Source organism: Danio rerio, chromosome 10 (assembly GCF_052040795.2).
Source record: "Danio rerio strain M-AB ecotype USA chromosome 10, GRCz13ab, whole genome shotgun sequence".
Lineage (NCBI taxonomy): Eukaryota > Metazoa > Chordata > Actinopteri > Cypriniformes > Danionidae > Danio > Danio rerio.
Genome location: NC_141030.1, coordinates 11,542,694 through 11,568,295, shown reverse-complemented (window position 1 = coordinate 11,568,295; position 25,602 = coordinate 11,542,694). Strand labels below are relative to the sequence as shown.

The following is a 25,602-nucleotide window of genomic DNA, read 5'->3' as shown; positions in this document are numbered from 1 at the left end:
TGCTCGCCATTTTGTAGTAATGTCTGAATGCTGAGTGAATGTCTCAACATTCATTCACTGCTTTTTACCCACAACCCACACTGATTTCAAGTGTGTAAACTCATTAAAGCCGCATTTACCAAAATCCTACTAGCGGTGGTTAAAGAGTAAACAAAGAAGAAACACAGCTTATGTGAAGAAGAAATAAAAGTAATGTATATTCGTACACTTGTTTAGGTACCTGTCATTGTTTTTCTTTACACAGCAAATGTGAAGAGGAAATAAAAGTGAAAATTATAATTAATGTATGTGTGTACACTTGTTTAGGTTCCTGTCATTGTTTTTTTTTATATTAATCCAATAAAATGTTTTTATATTTCTGTACTATATTGTTTAAGTACAAGAAATTTGTGAACAAATAAATTTAAAAACATTTTATTTTCATAAAAAAATTATAACTAATAAATAAGCATGACATGCAGGTGTTTTTACTCTCTTTGCTATCGAATAATATGCTACATGAGAAAAATAAAGCCAAACATCGATGGTAGGTGTAATGATAAAACTGTCCACTAGAGGCTCACATGATTTATAATACTGCCTAGATTTGCACACTCATTTTTTCTTTCTTTTTTCTCTTTCACAACACTTCATTTTCATTTTAACTGCCATATGCTAAATAGGGATTAGTGAATGAGTGTACAAGTCAGTGGTTTCAGATACCACTATAAACTCAGAATTCTAGGGGGAAAGACAAAATTGCAAGGAAAAAAATTATTTTAATTGGGGGCTCGTCCGGGATCAGTAAAATTGTTTCTTGCAACTTTTAATAATGTCCTGGATAATAGTTTTGTCTGTGCATAGTTGTATGCCTTTTCAGAATTTTTGGTCAGAATAGGAAATGCAAGTTTATCGTTCGCCCAAAAACGCAAATTCTGTCATCATTTATTCACCCTTAACTTGTTCCTAACCTATATGAGTTTCTTTAATCAATTGAAAACAAATTAAGGTATTTTGAAAAAAAGCTGTAACCATTTAACCTTTCATAGAATTTGTTTTCCCACTATGGAAGCCATTTTTCTTCAAAATATCTTCTTTTGTGTTTACCAGAAGAAACTTGTATAGGTTTGAAACCACTTGAGGGTGAATAAATAGCGAGTGAGTTTTTATTTTTAGGTGAACTATTCTTTTAATGATTTTCTACTTATGTGTAGAGTTTCAGACACAGCTAAAGACTTACAAAAAAAAGAATTACAAAAAAGATCGTAATTTTAATTGGGGGCTCGTCCGGGATCAGTACACTGTTGCCTGTAACTTTTAATAGTGAACTGGGTAATCGTTTTGTTGTGCATTCTTTTATGGCTTTTCTGACCTTTTCTTTGAAATAGAAAATGCAAAAAAAGTTTATTATCTCTTTTAAAAATTTTAATTGCAGTTATCTTTTTTCTTTCCTTTTTTTATATGCAAAACCAGCACAAATATATATTTTGAGCCATTGCCACTTATTCCAACTTGGAATATTTCATTATTGTTTATCCCTGACACTTTATTACAGTTTTTTTTAATCAAACCTATCAATTTATCTCACTAACAAACCTCTTTTCTATTAGAAAACACACTGTAACACAGATATTTTCCTCGGTGTGTGTTTCATTATAATGCTATCGTCCTGATGCACAACACACGCTATCAAAGGGCAGGCGTTATCTCTCATGCGCACTGAGTTTCAGCGTTTGCGGACTGGATTTATTGTGCGTGTGTGATCGTCAGAGGAGGCTGCAGATAAAACTCCGAGCGTCCACGCATCTTGTTGTCTGGGCTTCAGTAAATCAGCTGTGGTGTGTGGAGCAAGAGCCACTGCTGAGGCTGATAAGGCCAGCGTGTATGTGTGTGTGTTTGTGTGTGTGTGTAAATCAGAGCTGATGAATTGTTGGATCTCAGGGGCGAACGCTGACGTCTCCAGGCGCCCCACTGGAGCAATAAAAGGTGCTCAAATGGCAGCTTTTATTAGAGCAGGACTTCCAGAGCAACAGCCTTCATGAAAATGCTTTATCGTGGACTGTTTTGAGATGTGTGTAGACCGCTTGCTCTGGTTTACATCTCAAATAAGGGGAATAAATCAGATTTAAACAATGGGTTCACACTTAAGCTGACGCCTGCTGGGAATTGGAGATTATACAGGAGCAAATTGCGAATTATTTGAACATTCATGTTTCAGCAAGCCAAATTCAGCTTGAAAATCAGTTAATGTTGGTAAAAGGGGTGATACAGAGTGTACAATTAACTGTACGAGTGATGTTTTCATTGGTTGCATGATGTTCTGTTGTTTAATTAAAATATTAAGTGAGATATTTAATTAGTCTCAATATTAAAGGAAAAAATAGATTTTATTTATTTTATTTAAAAATATTCATCATACTTGCGTAAAACTTATACAACATTAAAAATTATGTTAAAAACAATAATGTTTGTAATAAAATGTTTAATAAAATGATAACATTTTATTAAAACATTTAAACATTTAACAGTCATAATAATAAATAAAAATTACATTTTTATTATGTGATTACATGTGACTATGTGTAAATGTGTAATAAAAACAACTGGAGTGTGTGTTCATATAAAGTAATAAATTAAATCTAATATAAATAAATAAAACTATAATAATAATAATAATGATAATAATGTGTAATAGAAAACTTTTTTATGTAAAATAAATTAAACTAACAAAAATGAATGTAACAAACATTAAAAATAAAATAATAATAATAATAATAAAATTATAAGAGTCATCTATTTAAAAATAAATAATTAAACAATATATAAACTATATATACAATATATAAAATATAAACATACCATTAATAATAAGAAAAAAAATTACATGTGTAATTTTGTGATTACATGTGATCATATGTATAAATGTATAATAAAACAACTGGAATGTGTGTGTAATAAAGATAATAATAATGTGTAACAATGCAGTTTTACGTAAAAAATAAAATAAAATCTAACTAAAGAGAATGTAACAAACATACAGCAATGTCATTAGGCAAGTTATTGTACAACGATGGTTTGTTCTGTAGATAATTAAAAAAAAAACAGGTTAAAAGGGGCCAATAATTTTGAGCTTTAAATGTTTTGTAAAAAATTAAAAACTGCTTTTATTCCAGCAGAAATAAAACAAATAAGACTTGCTCCAGAAGAAAAAATATTATCAGACACACTATAAAATGTCCTTGCTCTGTTAAACATAATTTGGGAAATATTTAAAAAAGAAAACAAAATTTAAAAGGGGGCTAATAATTCTGACTTCAACTGTATAAATGTGTAATAAAAACAACTAGAATGTCTGTGTTCATATAAAAAGTAATAAATGAAAGCTAATATAAATAAATAAAAGCATAATAATATTAATAATAATAATAATGTGTAATTTAATACATTTTTATGTAAAATGAAATTAAAATCTAACAAAAATGTATGTAACAAACATACAGCAATGACATTAATAATAACTTTTATAAAAATAATAAGAATAAAATCATAACAGTCATGTATTTAAAATAAATATAACATTAATAACAATAATAATAACAAATAAAAATTACTTGCATAATTATGTGTATAAATGTGTAATAAAAACAACAGTAAAGTCTGTGGTCATATAAAAAGTGATAAATAAAAGCTAATATAAATAAATAAACCATATTAATAATAATAACAACATGTAATAGAATCAACTTTATGTAAAATAAAATTAAAATCTAACAAAAATAATTGTAACAAACAAACAGCAATAATAACAACAATAATAATAAAAATGTGTTGATACATGTGTGTAATTATAATAGTTTGTGTGTAGTATAATTAGTATATATTGTATATTTCCCAAATAGTAATATTTTAAAAACACACATAGGGCTCTATTTTGACTGTCCATGTGCAAAGCCCAAAGCGCTGGGCGCAAACGCATTAAGGGCGTGTCAGACTCCACTTTTGCTATTTTAAGGACGGAAAAATCCACTTTGCGCCGTGGCGTATGGTCTGATAGGGTTGAGCTTATTCTCTTAATAAGTTATAGGTGTTTTTTGAGAATAAACCAATCAGAGTCTCATCTCCCATACCCTTTAAGAGCCAGTTGTGTATTTGCTATTTGCATGGGGGAATTTGTAAGTGGACAAACTGAGCACTTCACTAGAGTGAAAACAGTTAAACAGAGCATCTACAGTGCGAGAATGGGAGATGAGCCTCCTCGTTGTTTATTTTCACTTTCACTCTCGTGGATAGAGAAAAGTGTTGTATGCACAGATAGCCATTAGCCTTTAGCCAACATAAATAATTTAGTTTGTTAAGCGCAAAGATTTTGGAGTTAGGAAACGCCCTATTCTTATGCCCATATATATCCAAATACACATGTAATGCCCCATATGGTCCAAAACCTGACAGGTGGACAAATCTAAGCTTGTTTTTTAATCAAACAAATATAAATATGCATAATAAATAATACTGCTAATAATAATAACATTATACAAAAGCAAATTGTTATAAATAAACTGAAAAAGCCCCTCTGAGATAAAGGCATAAAAGTATGGTTTTTATTTTTATGTAGATGTGAAAATTATAATTTTTGTAATATTTGAATCCTTTAATTATTTTTCATTTGTAAAGATATGCGTATTCCTTTACATCCTGTGTATATTAAGCAATGTGTAAGCGAGGCGCAAAACTAACGTGCTCTGCGCTGGACAATAGACCAGCTTTGATCTGATCTATTGAACCGTTATTTAAGTTCCTCAAAATAGCAACGCGTCAGCAATGCACCTCAACACGCTTCCGCCTATGGGTGCACATATGAGCGCAATTGCATTTGCTATTTAAACAGCGTGGCGCAAAACGACTCCTGCGCCGAGCTGAAACTACCAAACAACAATTGCATCTCGCCTTGCGCCGGGTGTATGTTAGGGCCCATAGTCTTTCAAGCAAAAAAAGTTGCCTTTGAAGCAAAAGATGATATAAAATGATAAAAAAATATTTTAACAAGGCTTTCATCTTCATTATGTTATCCGAACAGCTGTGCTACCATGCCATAAACATAGTAATTATCTTTAATTCAGCAATTAAAATATGTTGCTTCAAGAATACATGTTTCAAAGTATTTTACATTAAACACGCACAGTCAGTATGCAGTCTTGTGTTTTTGATGTAGTCTTTTAACTGTGTTTGTGTATATGTGTGTGTACGCAGGGGCTCCAGGGATCATCTCTTCACCGTACCCCGGGGCGGCTGGTTTCGCCCCTGCTATTGGTTTTCCTCAAGCAGGTGAGATTTACCACACACACACACACACACACACACACACACACACACACACACACACACACACACACACACACACACACACACACACACACACACACTCAGTAATTGGAGATATTAGTGTTCATGAGCTGAGCCACTGGATAAACGCATCTCTGCAGATGGACAGTCCAGAGAAATGAACACAAACACTGAAGTATTGACCGACCGAGCAAGCAAAGCTTTGCATCTCAAAATGGCTATTGATTCATTCGCACCATGTTTGATTTATGTGATCAATAAATATAATTCAACTTTACTGTTTAGGATTTGTTTTTAAAGACAACATGAAATATTAATGGTTGTGATATGTTAAGTCTTATTTATATATTAACTTTTAACAATTAAAATTTTATAAACACAACTATTTATGTAAAAATCTGTAATGTTTGTAATGTAAGATGTCTCTTCTCACGATCACAATTGCTGCATTGATTTGATCAAGAATACAATAGAAAAAGAGTGATTTAGTAAAACACTGATACAGTTTAAAATGGCTTCGTTCCCATTGCAATTTTTTTAAATGTAGTATATTCATGTGATTTAAAGCTTATTTGTAGCATCATTACTCCAGTATTCAGTGATTTGTTATTCATGTTACAAATACATATTTTTGTGGAAATTGTAAAATTTGTTTGCAGAATTCTGTGATTTACCAGAACTTATTTGATCATAAATCATTATTAATTACTTCACAGTCATTTTTGATCAATTCAACAGACATCTTTGCTGAATAACCAGCACCAATTTATTTAAAAAATCATACAATCACAAACTTTTGAACACTAGTGTTAACATATTTACATTCTTGAGGAATTATTATGCACAAAAAGTAAATTTAATAATATTTTAAATGTAAAATAAAACATTATACAAGTACCCTATGAGTGAGTACCTTTACACTGCTAACACCAGTTACATCATAACAAATATATCAAATATACAATTACTGATATCTTTTTCAGTCAAATAAAAATAACTCCTCCACATATCAAGCATATTGTAAATGCAGTTTCATGTTGTCTTTAACCCTAGCGTGGCTCCATTTCACACTCCTGACCCTGATCTGTGCTGACTTTATTTAAACCTCTTACTACCCAAGCATCTACTTAATACTCATTTAAAGGGATAGTTCACCAAAAAATATATATATATTTCTATCATTGTTTACTTGTCCTCCACTTGTTCCAAAATGTTTGAGTGTATTTCTTCTGTTGAACACTATGGTCAATTTGTTGGAAAAAAAACAGTTAAATGACTTCAATAGTATATTTTTTTTACTATAGCATTTTCCTCAACGTTCTTCAGAATATCTTGCTTTGTTTCCAACAGAAGAAGGAAAATCATAAGGGTTTCCAACAACTGTAATTAAACTATGAGAAATTGTTCATTTTTGGGTGAACTGTTGCTTTAAACACAGTATAATGAATGAGCCATCATGCCTAGACATGTGGATTTATTAAGCAATCACATGTTGTGTATCAAAAAAACACACACACAAAAAAATTGAGAAACAGTTTGAAAAAATGGTCAATTGTTTTAGAACCTTCCCTTCTTAACTCTGTGACCCTGTTTATGTTTGGCATTAAGATGCATTATGGTCAAACAAAAAAGAAATGGACGAGGGAGACATACATGTTTACGTGCAAAATACACTTGCAGTTTCAGATGGCAAAGTATTAGGGGAACACATGATATCGTCAAGATATTTTAAATCACAAAAAAAAATTTCGTTTAGAAGTAAAAAAAATTTCATGCGCTGCCATTGGAACGTTAATGGCTCGAGACTTCTGGTCTCATTCACTTCCATTTATTTTTAACCATAAAAAACTGCTTGATGTTGCAAACTGATATTTTCTAATTAGTTTTTTATTTATAGTCTCAAACATACGTATTTACTCGTGCAAGTAGTTTGACCGTTTTCTGCCATTTGTTATTCCAAGTCATTTGTCCTATTGACTTGTTTAGTGTGATTGTTAAGTGGGGAGACTCGACAAATGACATGATAATATTTGATGATAATATTTTCGAAAATTGCAATATATATATATATATATATATATATATATATATATATATATATATATATATGTGTGTCTAATATACGATGGCCAGAAAATGATAATTTTTTTATAATTTGTTAAAATATTGGTGACGGTGATGCAGCAAGTCCAGAGACTGGTGTTGTACACAAAGATTTTATATAAAATTGGATTAAAATATGACTAAAAAGTGGTCATAAAAGATTTTTTTCTCCATTTAAATTAGTAGTGGCTTGGACCCTAAAGCAGGAGTACATACGTCACTGATACGTCACGACTTAACAATGGATAAGCAACTGAATCGGAAGTTCTATAACAATCGCAAATAAGGTCAATAGTAACTGATCATAATGTGTTACTAGCATCAGCTAAAATACTAAATGCTAAAAAATACTCCACAAAAGAAAAAATCCAGAAAATCCCCATAGTGCAGCATTATAACCAGAACATTTAACTGCTTGAATTCATTGTGACTAGTAAACACAGGACTAGAATCATCTAACATTTTGACTGATGATTTATTTCAAAATAATGGACATTGAAAGTATATAGATTTGAAAAATATATTATTGCTGTATTAGGTAATACTATTATTTATTTTATTTTTGTTTTTATTTCAAATTGTATTAAGTTGTTTTGAGTTGATATATTAATCTTATTGTATTTTTTTACTAAACTAAAAATTAAAAACCTTTTCAACTTGTATCACAGTGTTTAAAATCAAAATTGTTGTTCAAAAAAGATTTAGAGTTTTTAGAGTTAAAACATATACAGTTGAAGTCAGAATTATTAGCCTCCTGAATTATTACCCTCCAGTTCACCCCCCCCCCCCCTTTTTTTCTTTTGAGTGTAGAGATTTTTTCTACACATTTCAAAACATAATAGTTTTAATAACTCATTTCTAATAACAGATTTATTTTATCTTTGCCATGATGACAGTAAATAATATTTGACTAGATAATTTTCAAGACACTTCTATACAGCTTAAATTTAAAGGCTTAACTAGGTAATTAGGTTATCTAGGCAGGTTAGGGTAATTAGGCAAATCATTGTATCTCGATGGTTTGTTCTGTAGACAATCAAAAAACTATAGCTTAAAGTGGCTAATAATTTTGACCTTAAAATGTTTATCAAAAAACTTAAAACTGCTTTTATTCTAGCTGAAATAAAACAAATAAGACTTTGTTCATAAGTAAAAATATTATCAGACATACTGTGAAAATGTCCTTGTTCTGGTAAACATTATTTGTCAAATATTTAAAAAAAGAAAATTCAAAGGGGGGCTAATAATTCTGACTTCAACTGTATGTGATACTTTTACAGAACTACACAGAACCATAATTCACTGACAAGCTACACTAACAGCTGTCATTATCACAGAACACGTATCTTGATTTCATTATTGACCGTTTAAATCATTTTAAATTTTGAACAATTTTTCCATAGCGTGTCAGTGAACTACGATTACAATTTTGTGTGGTAAACTATGATTTTGTGTAGTAAACGCTGCTTCATCTAAACACATGTGCTGGAGTTTTTTTTTAGAACTGGCATGACAAAATGGGCATAAAAATCATCTTCAGTTAATCAACCTTTTAGATGTGGTCACATACAGACAAGCTCAAGTCAGACCTAGTGTTAATCATCGTCCACTAGGGATCAGATGTAGAGAAAGACATGTTAATGTCAGATAAACAGGGCCTGACCTCACCCCTGGTTTTCCCGTGTTCCCTCTCTGTCCCGGTCGGCTCAGGTCTGTCAATGCAGGCGATGCCTGGTGCTCTGGGACCTCTGACCATCCCTTCCTCAGCAATGACAGGACGGATGGCCATCCACGGCATGACCCCCACCGCCATCCACTCTGTGCTCCTCGTCTCCAACCTTAACCCTGACGTGAGTCTCCATCCCCACCTGCCCATAAGGGACTGACCATGCTCTTCCTACACGAATCTGACATGTATACAGCATAAAACTGATAGGATGTGTTTGCCTTACATGCAATATTTAGAGTTTCACAAGAATTTACACAATAAACTGGTTTGGAAAATTCAGTCTTTCTTTATATTGTGTGTCTTGGGGTATTATTCCACAATATTATTAAGCTATTGTAAATGTAGTTACATATTGTTACAACTGTGTAATACAATTATGTAATACAATTGTTACATATATATTTCTAAATGATATGCATGTACTGTAATTTTCTTAACGTTTGTTTACATTTTTAATATTAAATATTTTTACTAAAGTTTTTATTTAAAAATTAAAACTATATAGCATTTTGTTTTTTAGTCATTTTCTAAATAGATTTTATTGCATTTTGTTAGAGGTTTGCTTATTTTAGTAAATGGAGTTAAATTAATTAAGTCTAATAAGTGTCTTATAAATCAGCTATTCCAATATTTTAATTCAGTTTCAATTTCTATAATAATAATGATGATAATAATAATAATGATAATAATAATAATAATATTAGTTTGTAACTTTATTAAATCAAGTTGGAAAAACATTGCTCAAATAAAAAATATCTGAAATAAAATAAGGTTGTTTTTATATTTTATTCAATTTAATCTTTATATTCATTAATTTCATTTTCCTTTATTAATCTGGGGTCACCACAGCGGTATGAACTGCTAACTTATCCAGCATATGTTTTACGCAGCAGATGCCTTTCCAGCTGCAACTCGTCACTGGGAAACATACACTCTAATTTAGCTTACCCAGTTCACCTATAAGGCATGTCTTTGGATTTGTAGGGGAAGCCAGAGCACCCGGACTTAGCCAAGGCTCGAACCAGTGACCTTCTTGCTGTGAGACAATTGTGCTACCCGCTGAGCCACCGTGATGCCATTTGTTACATATATATTTCTGCATATGCATATAATTAAACTAACTCTAGTTTAAAAAGTGTCTAAAACTAATTAATTCCAATATTTTAATTCACTTTGAATTACTATAATAATAATAATAATACATTAATTTAATACATGAAAAACTTTGCTCTATTGAAAACTATCTAAAAAATAAGGTTGTTTTTATATTTGATTTAATTCAAATTAATGCTTATATTCTTTCAAGTAAAGTTTACTAAATAATATTTTATCTAGTACTGATAGCTATATAGATATTGGCACTAAACACAATATTTTGATTCTTCATATTTTAAGATGTTTACAAAATGTCAATTCTGAATGTGCTCATTAGCATACTAATGTGGCTGAAGTTGCCCTACTTTATACATTGCTATTGTGCACTGACAGCAGAGCTGCACTTAGATTTAACTAGAAGTTATTTATAAAAATTACAAGATCTTCCTCTCCTTTGTTATCTAGTCAGGTTTATGCAACATGTAAGGCTTTATTCTGTACTGGTAATTACTGACATTTTGAATACATGAGATTTGCTTGTTTTGTTGTTTCAGTTAGAATAGCATCTAAACCCTGAAGCTGCTTATTTGCATTTAAAATCTAAATTAAATTTGGGTGACACTGTGGCTCAAGGTTTAGCACTGTCGCCTCACAGCAAGAAGGTCGCTGGTTTAAGTCCTGGCTGGGTCAATTGGCATTTCTGTGTGGAGTTTGCATGTTCTCCCTGTGTTCGCGTGGGTTTCCCCCAGGTGGTCCAGTTTCCCCCATAATCCAAAGACATGCAGTACAGGTGAATTGCTAAATTGTCCATAGTGTATGTATGTGAATACAAGTGTGTGGGTGTTCCGCAGTCATAAGTTCCAGCCGTTGCGTAAAATATATGCTAAATAAGTAGGTGGTTCATTCCCCTGTGGGCGACCCCTGATTAATAAAGGCCAAAAAAGAAGATGAATGAATAATATAATATAATATAATATAATATAATATAATATAATTACATCTAAGCCATTAGTATGCTTGGTTATTCAGCCTCAGCTACTGCTATCACAAGACACATTCATGTACTTTATTTACTTTTACTGCAGTGTTATCGGTCAGCACTCATACTGAAGCGTATCAGTGTTTCAGCCTGTTTCACAGCAAATCACCTCATCTATTAATGTTTCTGGATACATTTTACACTTACTCATTTCATCTTTTCACTACTGAGTCATTTCTCTGATAATGTTCCCTCTCTCTTGCAGAGTATATCGCCACACGAGCTCTTCATTTTATTCGGTAAGGATGAATTTATTTCTCCTCCAGATTAGATGTGCAGACGGCTCTGTTTTATGAAGGCCGCTGAGGATCCAGTCTGAGCAATGAGACCATTTCCTTACAAATACACCGGTGGGAGATTATTTGCAGATTGCGCTTTGTGACCCGTCAAATGAATCTTCCAAAATTTTGCAGTATTGCACGCAGTTATTGTGCCTGCAATTTAATAACTGTCAACATCAGACTGATATCCTGTAAAATCAGTGCGTTTGGTTCTGGCTTTAATAATGAAAGAGCGAGATCTGCGGATCACATATTATTTGCTATAAATCCTGATTGAGCATGAAAATATGAACGTTTCTCTTTTATCCACACAGGAGTTTATGGAGATGTGCACCGAGTGAAGATTCTGTTCAACAAGAAAGAGAATGCTTTAATACAGATGGCGGACGCCACGCAAGCCCAGCTTGGTACGTCAGGCTGTACACACAAAGCCTTTTCATCTTGATGTGTTTTCATGCTTTGATCAGTCCTCTTTAAATGCAAGTTCTGTGTCTATGTTTGAGCTACAAATCCACACGCTTGTAGAAATTACATTTCTCTATTAAAAACGGTTTGTTGTTGTGTGGCTGCATTAAAATATACTGACTGCAGCTTTTAATAGCTAGTGTCTTGTGTAATGTTGGTAGGAGAAATTGAGTCTTTATTTACTTATGAAAGTCCATGAATGGTTTCTGTTGCGATGCTTGAGAGAGATAATATTAGTTTCGCCAAAAAAATGGATATATTACTTTAATTTAATGGAAAAAATTTAATTTAGAACTTCTGAATTGAGATATTGTATATTTACAGAAATGTTTAAAACAATTCTGATGATACAGCTTGCAAAAATCATCACCTTGAAATTAAAAGGTTTTATCTGCGTTCTGAATGGTTTTGAGATAATGAGCTTCAAAGTTTTTGCATTCCATATCAAACAGTATGTGTGTAACATTTATTTTTTAAATAAAAAGTCTTAAAATGTAAACAACTTATAAAAAAAAACATCCCATAATGTGAAAAAGTTGTCATTTAATAAGAATATGTCAATAACTCAATTTTGACAAAAATGTCAGATAGAACCTTGTAATTCTAAGGTGACGAAATGTAAATATTAAGTTTAAATAGTAGCTATTTTTTAATTTATCATTTTAATTTTACTATTGATTCTAATTGCACCTAAAAAGGAATTATTCAAACACTAGCTCTAAAGTGACGTCAGTGAATTAGTAACGGCTTCTGCTGTTTTGACGGTCAGCTGCAGATGTGAATGAATGGCGGATGAAAGTATTTCCTCTTACAGAAGGGTTTTGAGACTCACCGTGTTTTATTTTCTTTTTTTATATACACGATTATGCCGTCAAACTGTTGTATGAACAGAATATCACACTAGTAGCAGTGCAATGTGGCTGTATATCGTCACTGGTGGAACACTCAAGCCTTGTTTATACTCGACGCGTCCGCTTGTTCGCTTGAGTGCGCGCGGCGAATGTGACGTCATTGCGGAGTTTGTGGAGGTTCGCTTTGGGTGCGCGCGGCATGATTTCGGCTGGCGGTGCGTCAGGCATTTTTTGAGACTCAAGCGAACAGTGCGCGTGGCGCCACAACTGATTTGAGTGGAATATGATACATTTTGAAGAGATTTCATCTGAAACAGTATGACTGTACACACATCTAATGACCCATGATCAGAGAGATAACCTAATGATCAATAATTATTGGCTAGAAATAGCAACAGCAACAAGTTTTTGTTAAAAGGTTTGGAAAAACCTGAAGAATAAATTTATTAAAACCAAAAGAGGCCATGGCAAAAGTGGAGACCAGGTACACAATCACAGAATATGTTTTTCCACCATTTATAGGTTTTACACTGATGTATTTTGTTTAATAATGAATTTAAAACAGTTTTATAGCTACAAAACTAATGAAGTCACAGAAGTATTTATTTGATAACTGGGAAGGAATATTTAAACCTATCGATTTACAATATACTGATGCCCTGTTTCTCTGGGCTTTATTGGTGATAATGATCTGTAATGTTGGACGATCATTGCCTTTTTAGCATAAAAATAGGACAGACAATAATGTGTGAATTGTGGAGCGGGCTAAATCTAAAAAAAAAAATCTATATTTTTTAGTAAGTGTGTTTTTTTTGCGATAATAAAACATTTATTTGTAGAGTAACTCGTGTTCTTTTGTCATTAATTACAAATACAGAATATGTTTTTCCACCGGTAACACTGATTTATATTTTTGTGGAGGGGGCTAAATCTGAAAAAATCCTTTCTTTTTTTGCTTTTATTCTTGCCATAATAAAAATATATTTGTAAAGCAACTCATGTTCTCTTGTGATTAATATTATAATAAACTTTAAAGAGCCCATATTATGGGTTTTTGAAAATTCCCCTCCATGTAGTGTGTAACACAGCTCTAAGTGAAGTGAAGTATCCAGCTAAGGCTTAAATCTGTAAGAATACAGTGTTTAAAACGGTTGATTCATCTATAAAAGAGTCGACTCATAGTGCTTCGAACGAGTCGCCTTGATACCGACTCATTAGGTGTTTCGCCATGACGTACGAACGAAACCAAAGCTGCGTCCCAAATGACACACTATACACTATGCACTCATGCACTATGTACTTATGCACTTACACACTCAACAGGATAGTATATGTATGAAGTGGTGTCCCAAATGGCACACTAATGTTTTTTTACTAAGCGGAAATTCAAACCGTTTCCCTAATGACGTTTGACGGTCGCCAAATCAGTGAAATAAACAACAGAATTATCAAGTAATACCTGCCATGAGTATTGCCGCATTCACCATCGGGAGGCGCTATAATCACTCTCGTTGGAGAAATTTGCTTTCACCATCCAAAATAAATAAAGTTATCCAACATGTGCGTCCGATAGCTCCGCCCCTTCCGCTACGTATGCAAACCTGCGGTCGTTGAGTGCGTGAAGTGTCCATCATTACACACTTCATTTTAGCGGCTGAATGAGTGCATCATCCGGGTAATTAAAGTGCACTTATGATTTTTAGAGTTTTCAGTGTGAACACACTACTTACACTGTTTATACTACAAAATGGCGTAGAATAGTGCATAAGTATGCGATTTGGGACGCAGCTCAAGTTATTCACGTGCACGCGCAAACCCGGGAGATTTCAAACCTGAGGCCCCGCCCTCTGACGCAGGAACCCAGACACACACACACACACCCACAAACACACGCACACCCACAAACACACGCACACAAACATGCCGGTCGATTGAAGTAACACTGCAGATGGACATTATATTGAGTCTCTACCCAAAGATGAAACATCAGCATTATAGCCAAGCAGTTGGAAACTTCTGGAAGCTACATGCTACAAAGAATACTTCATCTGAGTTTGTTAAAGGAAGGATCAGTAAAGAGTAACTGATGGACGTCAGGATGGGTTTCTTCCATTTCTCAAGTGTAAGTACGTGCGGTTAAAGTTGTTGCCTCGTTTACTCTAGCTTGCAAATGTATTTAGTTGTGATTTGTTACTTGTAACCGCGTGTACTGTATCAGGTTAACTGGATATATTATCTTATCGCGTGCAAAGTCACGTTAAAAACGCGACGCGTGCTGTTTGTTTATGGAGCTCCGTGCTAGAGTTCTGCTCCCGCGATTTATTCGGAAATTTATTCCCGCGCCGCAGAAATCTGGCGCGGGGACAGCCGCGGGAATAAATTTCCGAATAAATCGCGGGAGCGGTCGGTAACGGGTTTAATTTGGGACGGGAGCGGGCTGTCTAGCAATATCACGGATATTGCTATGCGAATTAGAAAGAGAGTCTGCGTGGTGCTTGTGTGTGTGTTAGTGCGCACGCGCGCGTATGAGAGAGAGCGAGAGAGAGAGAGAGAGAGAGAGAGAGAGAGAGCGAACGAACGAACGAATGAACGAACGAGCTTTGTGCTGTGTGTGTGTGTTTATACTTGGCTGTCTGGACTGTATACTGGGTGATTTTTGGTTGTGTTCTCCGCTCTAGCGGGACCGGGCGCGGCGGGCAGAAAACGGAGCGGGTTCTCAGGCTAAAACCTGGCGGGTGCGGGCGGAAGCGGGAGCGTTGTCATCCGGAGGTGTGTGTGTGTTTTTGTGTGTGTGTGGTATGGCGAGTACACGACTGTCTCCTTCGTTCGGTTATCCGTGGCACTATCCACTCGCCATAGTGTGGCAGCTAAACTCCACGCCTACACTATCGAGCGTGTATGAACTGTGATTACTTTTTAAATTGCTGATTAGCTATTGGCCATTTCCCTCTCTGACTGAAGGCAGTCGACCAATCACGACAGACTGTCATCGGTCCAATCAGCGCAGATTAGCTCCGCGCTAAGGAGGGGTTTGGGAACAAATGAATCACTGGACGATTCATACAGGAGTCGCTGGGATAATTAGCTAAAAATAAATGCAGATTATAAGACCATGAAAGTGTTTTTTGACCTTGCATGCATATTAGACTGTTGTTGGAGACCCTTACAACCAGGATATGACCCTATTTCATGTATAATATGGGCTCTTTAAATGGTTAAACTGGCCGAGATATGAACAAAAGCAAGTGATTTGATAAAAAAAATCTTAAATTGTAACAAAAATACTTATAATCATTAAAATAATGTATAAAAACAATACAAAATCAATAGTTTAAAAAATATTGAACTGTATTATGATATGACGTAGTTCCGGAAACTTTCTACTTCTCTGTTTATCTGTCTGACTTTACGGTGAGTTTTTTTTGACCGCCCCCTGACATTTTAAAGAATATCACAACGGCGAACGCGGCGAGTATAAAAGCCTCGGCCGTTTCGCGAGGTGAGCGCGTAGTCAGCAGAGGTGCGCGCGTAGTCAGCAGAGGTGCGCGATGCGGCGCTAGGCGCGAGTATAATTCCAGCTTCAGGCACTCAGCCTGTGGCCTCTTGCCAACGCATGCCTCCCACCAGTGCCGAGTGTGATATTTCTCATATACACACACACACACATACCCTGTCATATATATATATCGGGGTCTTTAAAAGTCTTAAATTTCAAAACTAAATTTTAGGCCTTAAAAAGTGTTAAAATTACTAAAGTACAGTGTTGTAGGTCTTAAATAATTTTAAACTAGTTTTAATTTTCCTGTGTCCAAGTAAAGCTACCCTATCTGGCTGACACCCAATTACCAATAATCCATTTTAAAGCTTTTTTGTTTATATTTTATTGCAAAAAGATACAGTAGTCAGACATTTTTACAGCAAATTCTCCAAATTAAATCCCCTAATCATAAAGAAAAAAACTAAAGCAACACATGCTTTTACATGGTCTTGCAATAATGCAAAAACTATTTACTGAAGTAATTTGAAAAAATCCTTTGTGTTTAGCCCTGTATAAGTCTAAAGTTTCATTCATAATGGTCTTAAATGGGTCTTAAAAAATCTTAAATTTGACTTGAAGAAGCCTGCAGAAACCCTGATGTTTATTTAAATGAAGATCCTAAATTAATAATATTTTTTCTTCATATTGACCAATGAGGAGGCTATACTATGCTCTTCTGGGGTGTCTTCTTAGCACCATACAAATCAAACAAACAAAACAATGAATATTGTAGTAGGTATAAACATAATTAAATTCAAAGAGAATAACTTTTTTTAGTATATATGGTACTGAACTCTAAACGCTTTGGTTTAATTGTTCAAATGTGAGAAAACAATGCGCTCAGTGTAAGTGTGTAACATGATGTGCCTGATGATTAAATCTTATCACTGATGTTTTTCTTGTTAAGCGATGAGCCATTTGAATGGCCAGCGTCTGTATGGTAAGGTGATCCGTGTGACCATCTCAAAGCACCAGACAGTGCAGCTACCTAGAGAGGGTCAGGAGGATCAGGGCCTGACCAAAGACTTCAGTGGGAGCCCACTGCACCGCTTCAAAAAGCCCGGCTCTAAGAACTTCCAGAACATCTTCCCTCCCTCCGCCACCCTGCACCTCTCAAATATCCCGTGAGTGACTGACATTCACCCATGCGAGGCACCAAATGCTCAGCATGGTACAAAAAATATGTTTTTTAATCTGAATCTTTAGTAGAGTTCAGAAACATTTGATATTGGCAACATTGGTGGTTATTAAGTGAACTGCAGCCAGCAAATTATTCACTTATGCAAATGTAACGTACAAGGCAAGTTTATATCTATAGCACATTTCATACGCAATGGTAATTTAAAGTGCTTTAACAAGATTAAAAGAAACAAGAAAATAAAAATGAAAAGAATTAAAAAGAATTAAAACGGCTAAAAACTGATTCAAATGTGTTAAAACAGGTTATAAAAGAATGAAAAAGAAAAGAAAGACATAATAGTGCGATCTGTCGGACGTTGCACAGTGCTCATTCAGTAAAGGCACAGCTAAACAGATGTGTTTTCAGTCTTGATTTGTGCCTAATGTTGGAGCACATCTGATCATTTTAATAGTAAAAACGCATCTGTTTGTCGCTTTGTGTTAGGGCAACATGAAGAAACTAAGTTATTAGTTCATTAGTATTAGTAGTTTTTGAAAATTTAAGGGGATTAAACATAAAACAATTAAGTTGTCCACTCCAAAAATGAGAATTGTGTTGATTCATCTCATTTTTAATAAGTAGTTTGAACAAGCATAAAGGGTCATTTTTCTGAGTGCATTTATGTTGATTTGATTGTCTGGTAATTTTATGTTTACTAAAAACAAAAAAACTATTATGCATATTACTCCAGTGTTAAATGCCCATATTAGTTTACTGTACTAAAAGTCATCCAATATTCTGTGAATTATTGTTGGCATCAAAATAGGTGCTATTTATGTCTTTTGTAACCATTGTTTTTTTTTTTTCCCCTTCCACCTTTCAGTCCCTCCACCACTGATGATTTTCTGAAAGATCTGTTTGCCAGTTCTGGATACACAGTCAAGGCCTTCAAGTTTTTCCAGTGAGTTCTCATTGTTGTATTTTTCATATTTACTGTATCCCAGGGAACAGCCTGATTGTATCTTTCCTCCAAAATAAAAGGGACAAAAAAGATGATTGTTTTTAGATCCTAAATGAAGGATTTTCACCCTTGAACCCTGAGTCATTCTATTAATGGATCTCACAGTACATTTCAAAATACTCAAAGTTTACAGAAATTACAAATGATCCTGATTGTCCAGTGCACACGGGTTTCACACTGTGTAAACCCTTCACTCTTGGTTAACATTCTTGTTTGCATATTTATGGTGTTTGTGGCATTGATGGGACGAACACAGCATGAGACATTTTTACATTAAGGCTGTGTTTACACTAGTTCATTTTAAATTGGCATAATAGATTGAAAATACTCCTTATCTGACGTTTTTACTGCCTTTCAGAAAAACAATCTCTGCCCACACCATGCAGTCTAAAAGACATGTCTAGTCGCAGCAATTGGTGATAGCTACACTTCTGTTTCCAAATTTTGGATCTTTTTATCCATCTATACTGAAACAGAACTGCAATTTTCCCCAGTTAAAACAGGATCTTTAGGATCAAAACGCAGGTCAGAACGCTTAATTTTCATGGACCGAAGTGGTGTGGACACCAAGTGTAAATGTAACAAAACTAAACTGCATAAGTGTAAACGGCATTTAAGGTTTTAGTGTTGTGCATCTTCAATTGATCCTCATCATAATTAACATAAGAAAGCAGAACAAGGTTTCATAACCCTGGGTAAATTTGGTGCTACCCCCACTTCTAAAATATAAGTGTTTAATGTTCCTTTACCTAGGTTAAAAACATTATTTAGTAACACCACATTTAAAGTCAGAATTCATGCTATTGTCAAACCATAAACTAAGACTATTAGCTCAATAATCGACTAATTAACAGCTTATTAACAGTTGGGTTTAGATTTTGGGAAGGATTAGGGATACAGATTATACTTTATAGCTACTAATAATCGTTAATAACCTAAAAATAGGCTGGTAAAACGCAAGTAGTTAATTGCATGGATTGTGACTTAAACCAGTGCCATCTTCATTTAAAATAATGGGTAACACTTAAGTTTAAGCGCAGTGTGAAAAGTCCTAACGATGTAAGGTCCAATCTGCCTGGAGGGCCACTGAGCTACAGATTTTAGCTGCTATTCTAATTAGACCCACCTCAATCAGCTAATCACGGTCTTCAGATTCTCTAGACATCAAGTGTATTGGTGATGCTTGAAGCTACAGTAAAGTCTCATTAATTTTGCCCTACAGAAGCAGGTTTAAACACCCATGTCCTAAAGGCTGACAAGTACAAGGATTTTAAATTTACTATTTATAAATTTAAGAATAATTATGGGGGGAAAACATGTACCTGAACTCTAGAAGTTAGCCTTTTGGGAGGAGGAATGGACATCTACGTTTTAAATTGAATTTTGTTAGGTGTGCCCTGTCCTGTTTTTGGAAATCTTCCTTTCTCAAAGTTCATCTCCAACCTTGATCAAGCAGCTCAATAATAATTACAGACGGCTGATTGAACAGGGTTGGAAGTGAACTCTGCAGGTACATGTAGGTAGATCTTCAGGAACAGAATTGGGCATCCTTTTTTTATGTCAATGTCCTTAATAAAGTTGTACAAGTTGACCCCAAATTATCCCTTGCAGATCAGTGCTCCTGTAACCCCCCCTCCGATGTCTAAATTTGTACTATCCATATATGTTTGACAGGAAGGACCGTAAGATGGCACTGATCCAGCTGGGTTCTGTGGAAGAGGCCATCCAGGCTCTTATCCACCTCCACAACCACGACCTGGGAGAAAACCACCATCTGCGAGTGTCCTTCTCCAAATCCACCATCTAGCACCCCTTCACTACAAACACATCCTTTCCCTATCCTCCCCGTTTCAGCCCTTCTACCTTCAGCAGTCTGTATCATTCAGAAAGTAAGACTGACTGACAAACTTAAAAAAAAATTACAGATATTCATATGGGTAGTTTTAGAGATTTTTCCAAAAGAAAAAAGAAAAAAGAATGAAAAAAGCTAATAAGAGACTACTGCAGAACGTTTAGAAACTCTGTGAGTGAGTTTGATTTACTCGCACCAAACCAGGGCTGGAGACACATGGGATATCCATGACAATGTGACGTTTCTGGGAACTTCTGTGCTGACGAAGTAAGACTCCCTCTATAGTCTACTGGTGATAACTTTGTTGATGTGAAACGCAAATTAACACAAGGTGAACAATCTCAACGACAACAAAAAAAAGTCAATGCTGAGGAGGTTTCTTCATCGCACACTTGCTGATTACATTGGAGACTGACACTCCTATAGCCCAATGGCCTTTTTATCCCACACCTACTTAAGGATGGAGCCTCATCTGTCCCTCCCCTAAAAAAATGACACCTTAACTCTTGTTGGCTGTTTCAACGGAGTGCCCCATTACATGTGGGATGTGTTGAACGCACGGTCACCGTCTGAATGTCGCTGACATCGTCATCAAGGTGCTGCTGGAAAAAATCTGTAGCGACGGCCTGAACCGATGGGCTTGTCCTTTTTTCTTTTGAGTAGCATTAAAATACGAGTGCTATGGATTCGATAGCGAGTGCATTTGAAATTCAATCACAACTGTTTCGGCTTACACACCTTTTGTTTCTCGGCACTTTGAGTGATTTGAATTGATGACAGGCACCGTGGGGAATGTTTGACATCCTCATATCTGTTTACTGTGCAAAGATGTATAGCCAGATGGTAGGCATCTGTGAATAGATAGTGAATGGTGTGATTTGTTTTTGTTTTTTTTCCTTGTATAATGGAAATTTTATATTGGACAGACCAGCCTAGCGTGGCTTTCTGCACCTGCAATGCTGTCAGACAAACATCTGCGCTCTGCGGCGCGCAATGTCATTGTCCAGTCGATCAGGTTCCTCTGAACCAGAACGACTGTTTTCAAACATGCACGATCATTCCGGAAACACTTACGGCCAGCTGTCAACCTTACTGGAACGCTCCAAGCAGCAACGCCCAGCCTGACAGGAGATTTTGTCTCCTCTTAAGTGAAATTCTCAATGTGAATGGTATAGCCCGTTCTTTCAATGGAAAATTGACCGTTTTTCCTTCATTCTGTTCCCCTTCTTGCTCTGAGTTGAGTCTTTTTTCTTTGGTTCTTCTTGTTTTCCATCTGGTCACACAGGGGCAGAAGGTTCTGTGCTCTTTTTTCTGTTCTTTCACTCCTCGGCTCTGTCCACAGGTGTGAGAGTTTGCAGCCATGGGCTCTGTAGAAACCTTAGTGAAGCCCATTGAGTCACAGCAAAAAAAAAAAGAGGGCAGCACTCTCTTTTGCCTTGCAGTCCCACACTAAATGCCTCTGCATCTGAGCAAACCAAATATTAAAGAAAGAGTCAGCCGGAATGACACAAAGACACCACCTATTTCCCAGACCTAGTCAGTTGCCACATAGTAAAGCTGCCCTTTGAGGTAGCGTCTGAATTGCCATGAAAGCCCATAAGTGACTTATCTGCAGTGCTCTGGAAGTGGATAATAGTGCAAAAGTACATAGGCAAACTCATCTCCAACAGAGGGGAGGCCAGAGGCAGAGATAGTAATTTGAGACTCTGCCATTGGTAAAACTGGAAGCTTTGTCAGTTGCTTTGTAGAGTTTAGTCAAAACGAACGAACTCCCCCTCTTTTGACTAGGAGTTGATTTTAGTACAGTTAGATTTAGCATGTAGCCACAATCATAGCAGTACCGGACATGCAAGTACTGAGTTTTTGAACTTGTTAATACAGAATTGAGGTTAGCATTTTCCTAGCCAAAGCTAATAACTACATATAGTCACTGTACTAATGGCAATGGATTAAGTAAACTGATCTATCCACTCAATTTCTGCTGTAATCCTTGCACTTGTGCTACGTCAGTCAACAGGTCAAATGGATTTGCAAGTTATTGCATGGCATGGTGACAACAATCAAGCACTTTGTAGACCTGCTGTAGTAAGTGTCAAAACACTTGTTTGATGTTTGCTTAATGCTATTTTTTTCTACACAAAGTATTGCATCCTTAGCGGAATCAATTGAATTATATTACTAATATATTGTAGGGATTTTAGCTTGATGCTAACTGTCAAACTCTACAGTCAAAATGAAACATTTTAAATTAGATTAAAGGATTTTGTTGATATTTTTCAGTATTAAATGAATTCTAAATGTATTCAGAATCAACAGTTACGTTAATTTTCTCACTATCTTGTATTTCGCGATGCATTCTGGAATTGCCTTTTGCACCAAGGATACATAGCTGCCTTAGATTTTGGCCAAAATTAGCTATCTTAAAAGACTAGGATAGCCTGTGATGCCTTAAAAGGTTGTCTAATGCCTCATTCACACTAGCAGCAACATTTTAGCTGCCTGGATCAGGGGGGAGCCAAGTTGGAGCACTCATTCCGATCCCCCAGGCTCTGCGTTGGTTGCGGAAATTCTAAATTCAACCAAAACAATCGATTACAATTGGCTTAAGATTGGCAATACAAATTTGGCACATTGCAATCTGCAGAACCTGGGAATTTTTTTAAGTAAGAAAAGAAACCCCATGTGGTCATCAACGGTCGCTGTTGCTTGCATAGATCTAGGTCGCCGGAAGTCACTCAATCTCTTTTGAAATGGAATTTTTTGAAAAGCTTATCGCTTTACCACTGGTTAGTTACTCGTGGTGTAAATGAAGCTTAAGAAAGAAGGATACTAGGTTTTGGGAAATGGCAGTGGTACACACATACAGATGCTGATTCTGTATGTGTGTTTGGTCACTACTAGTGTGTTATTTCCGACTGCTTCGGGACTCTAGGATATATGATGTCTCCCTTGTGCGTACAAGCGAGGTGCTGTCTCATTTAGCAAAAATCGGGCCTTAACATTCCAAGGAGGGTCAATGTAGACCCATTGAGTAGCATCTAAAGGGAGCAGCTTTGGTGCCTGTGTGCTATATCCTCTTTCGATGTCTGTTTGAATCACAATCTTCAATCAACAACCTTCGTGTTCATGCAAGGCAAGGGACAGTGACTATTTTGTCTTTGACTGATTTCACCTGAAGCGATTCAAATCCTCGCTTTCACTTCTCAAAAGAAATTGAATTTTGTTGAAGTTTACAGTCTTAAAGCAAAACTATTCAGGTCTATATATCTTAAGGATTGTCAAGATTTTTTGAGAAAAAAAGTTACTTATTTTTGGTAATTTGTTCTTTTTTATGGAAGAGAAAAAAAAATCAAATTTGAAACCTCATCGGGTTTTTGTACCACTATAATCATTCAAGAAATCATGGTGAAAAAAAATCATATTTACTGTGTATTTACCTAATTTCTTATTATGTGCCTTATTATGTGTTCATAATCAAATAGGTTTTAGAAATTTTACCTAAATATCTTATGTACTATTTTGTGGGATTGGTGAGAGGGTTGATTTATTTTGATCTTTAATTTTATTTTATCTTTGGTTGTGTAGCTCTATTAGATGTGCATTTTGTGGGGACTCAGTACCATGTGGTCTTAATATGATATGAGATGTAAGTTATAATGTATGGTGCTGTGAATGCTTATTAGAAAAATGAACGGTGAACTCAGCAATGTTCAGAGCATGCTGTGGGTCTCTATTCTCCATTGCAAATGTGTGTGTACATGTGTGTACTATACTCGCGTATCGTTGTTACATACAGCCTTTCAAGGCCAGAAAAAGTTCCATAATGCTGTAATCTTTCATACATTCAGAAATTATGAACACATCTGTGAATTTTATTTAGTGTTTACCTTATTACAGTCATTTATAAAGTTTGAGGTTAGCATTTTAGCAGGCTAGCTGAAGCTATTAACCAATTATGATTAGTTACTATTGACCTTATTTGCGATTGTTATAGTATACCTTCCAATTCATTTGCCTGTCCGCTTGTTAAGTCGTGATTTATTGGTGACGTATTAAATACTGTTTCTGGGTCCAAGCCGCTACTCATTTGAATTGAGAAAATTTTAGTTTATGACCACTCTATTTTAGTCAGATTTTATTTACATTCTTGATGTACACATCAGTCTCTGGATTTGCTGCATCACAGACACCAATGTTTCAACAATTTATAAAAGATTAATTACTTTCTCGCCATCATATATTAGGCATGGATATATATATATATATATATATATATATATATATATATATATATATATATATATATATATATATATATATATATATATATATATATTGCGATTGTGATTTTCGAAAGTACCACATTGCTTTATAAACGTTTATTCTTACCATTTGTCAAGTTTCCCCTTACATTTTGATAAAGCATTTGGACCCGGAAGCCGCTTCGCGTAACGTCACACTTAACAAGTGTATAGGAGAAATGACTTGGAGTTACAAACGGCAGAAAACGGTCAAACTACTTGCACTACAAATAAATATGTTTGTGACTATAGATAAAAAATAACAATATAATTAGAAAATATCAGTTTGCAATATCAAGCAGCATAAGCATTTTGTATGGTTAAAAAATTAATGAAAGTGAATGAGACCATAAGTCTTGAGTCTTGATTAACGTTCCTATGGCAGCGTGTGAAGAATAAGGTCAATACTGTGGATTTGTTGCAAGGAGAAAAACAGTATAACCTCATACCTGTTCTATTGGATCTGTTTCTGCTGTGTTTTTAGGATAATTAGATTTTAAACTTTAACTTTTACAGCCAAATTTTCCTTTTATAATAAATTAAACCATTTTATAGTAATTTTTTAGTACTAAATAGTATCTAAGTATATAATTTGTTAACAGATCTGTGAAATTTTTTGTCTGTTTTTTTTTTTTTTTTTTCAAATAATTGCAAATTTTACCTTGCGACCGTTACATTGAAGGTGGCTTGGAGATGGTCTCTATTTTAATTTATTTTTTAACTGGGGCCAGTAAGTAACCACATCTATATTGTTGTTTGTTTACACATATTTTAGAGTACATGCACAGTTAAACCCACAGCATTACAGCCGCTCGACACATGCACACAAGACGATTCATGTCCAACTTTTTTGCTTATTTCCTCCAACATTTCCGAGGCATAAAAACG

At 34.9% G+C, this 25,602-nt stretch overlaps 1 protein-coding gene across 3 annotated transcripts in view; it reads left to right on the top strand.

Moving 5' to 3' along the window:
• The window catches only part of ptbp3 (polypyrimidine tract binding protein 3), a 120,256-nt gene extending 96,028 nt beyond the window's left edge, over positions 1–24,228 (top strand). For all 3 annotated transcript variants that reach the window (XM_087270244.1, XM_087270242.1, XM_087270243.1), the window contains 7 exons: positions 5,227–5,301; positions 9,133–9,272; positions 11,491–11,524; positions 11,881–11,973; positions 17,328–17,544; positions 18,424–18,501; positions 20,236–24,228. In XM_087270244.1, the coding sequence (XP_087126370.1) occupies positions 5,227–5,301; positions 9,133–9,272; positions 11,491–11,524; positions 11,881–11,973; positions 17,328–17,544; positions 18,424–18,501; positions 20,236–20,368 (770 nt within the window). In that variant the 3' untranslated portion in view covers positions 20,369–24,228. The remainder of the gene's footprint in view (positions 1–5,226; positions 5,302–9,132; positions 9,273–11,490; positions 11,525–11,880; positions 11,974–17,327; positions 17,545–18,423; positions 18,502–20,235) is intronic.
• Positions 24,229–25,602: the final 1,374 nt, after the last annotated feature.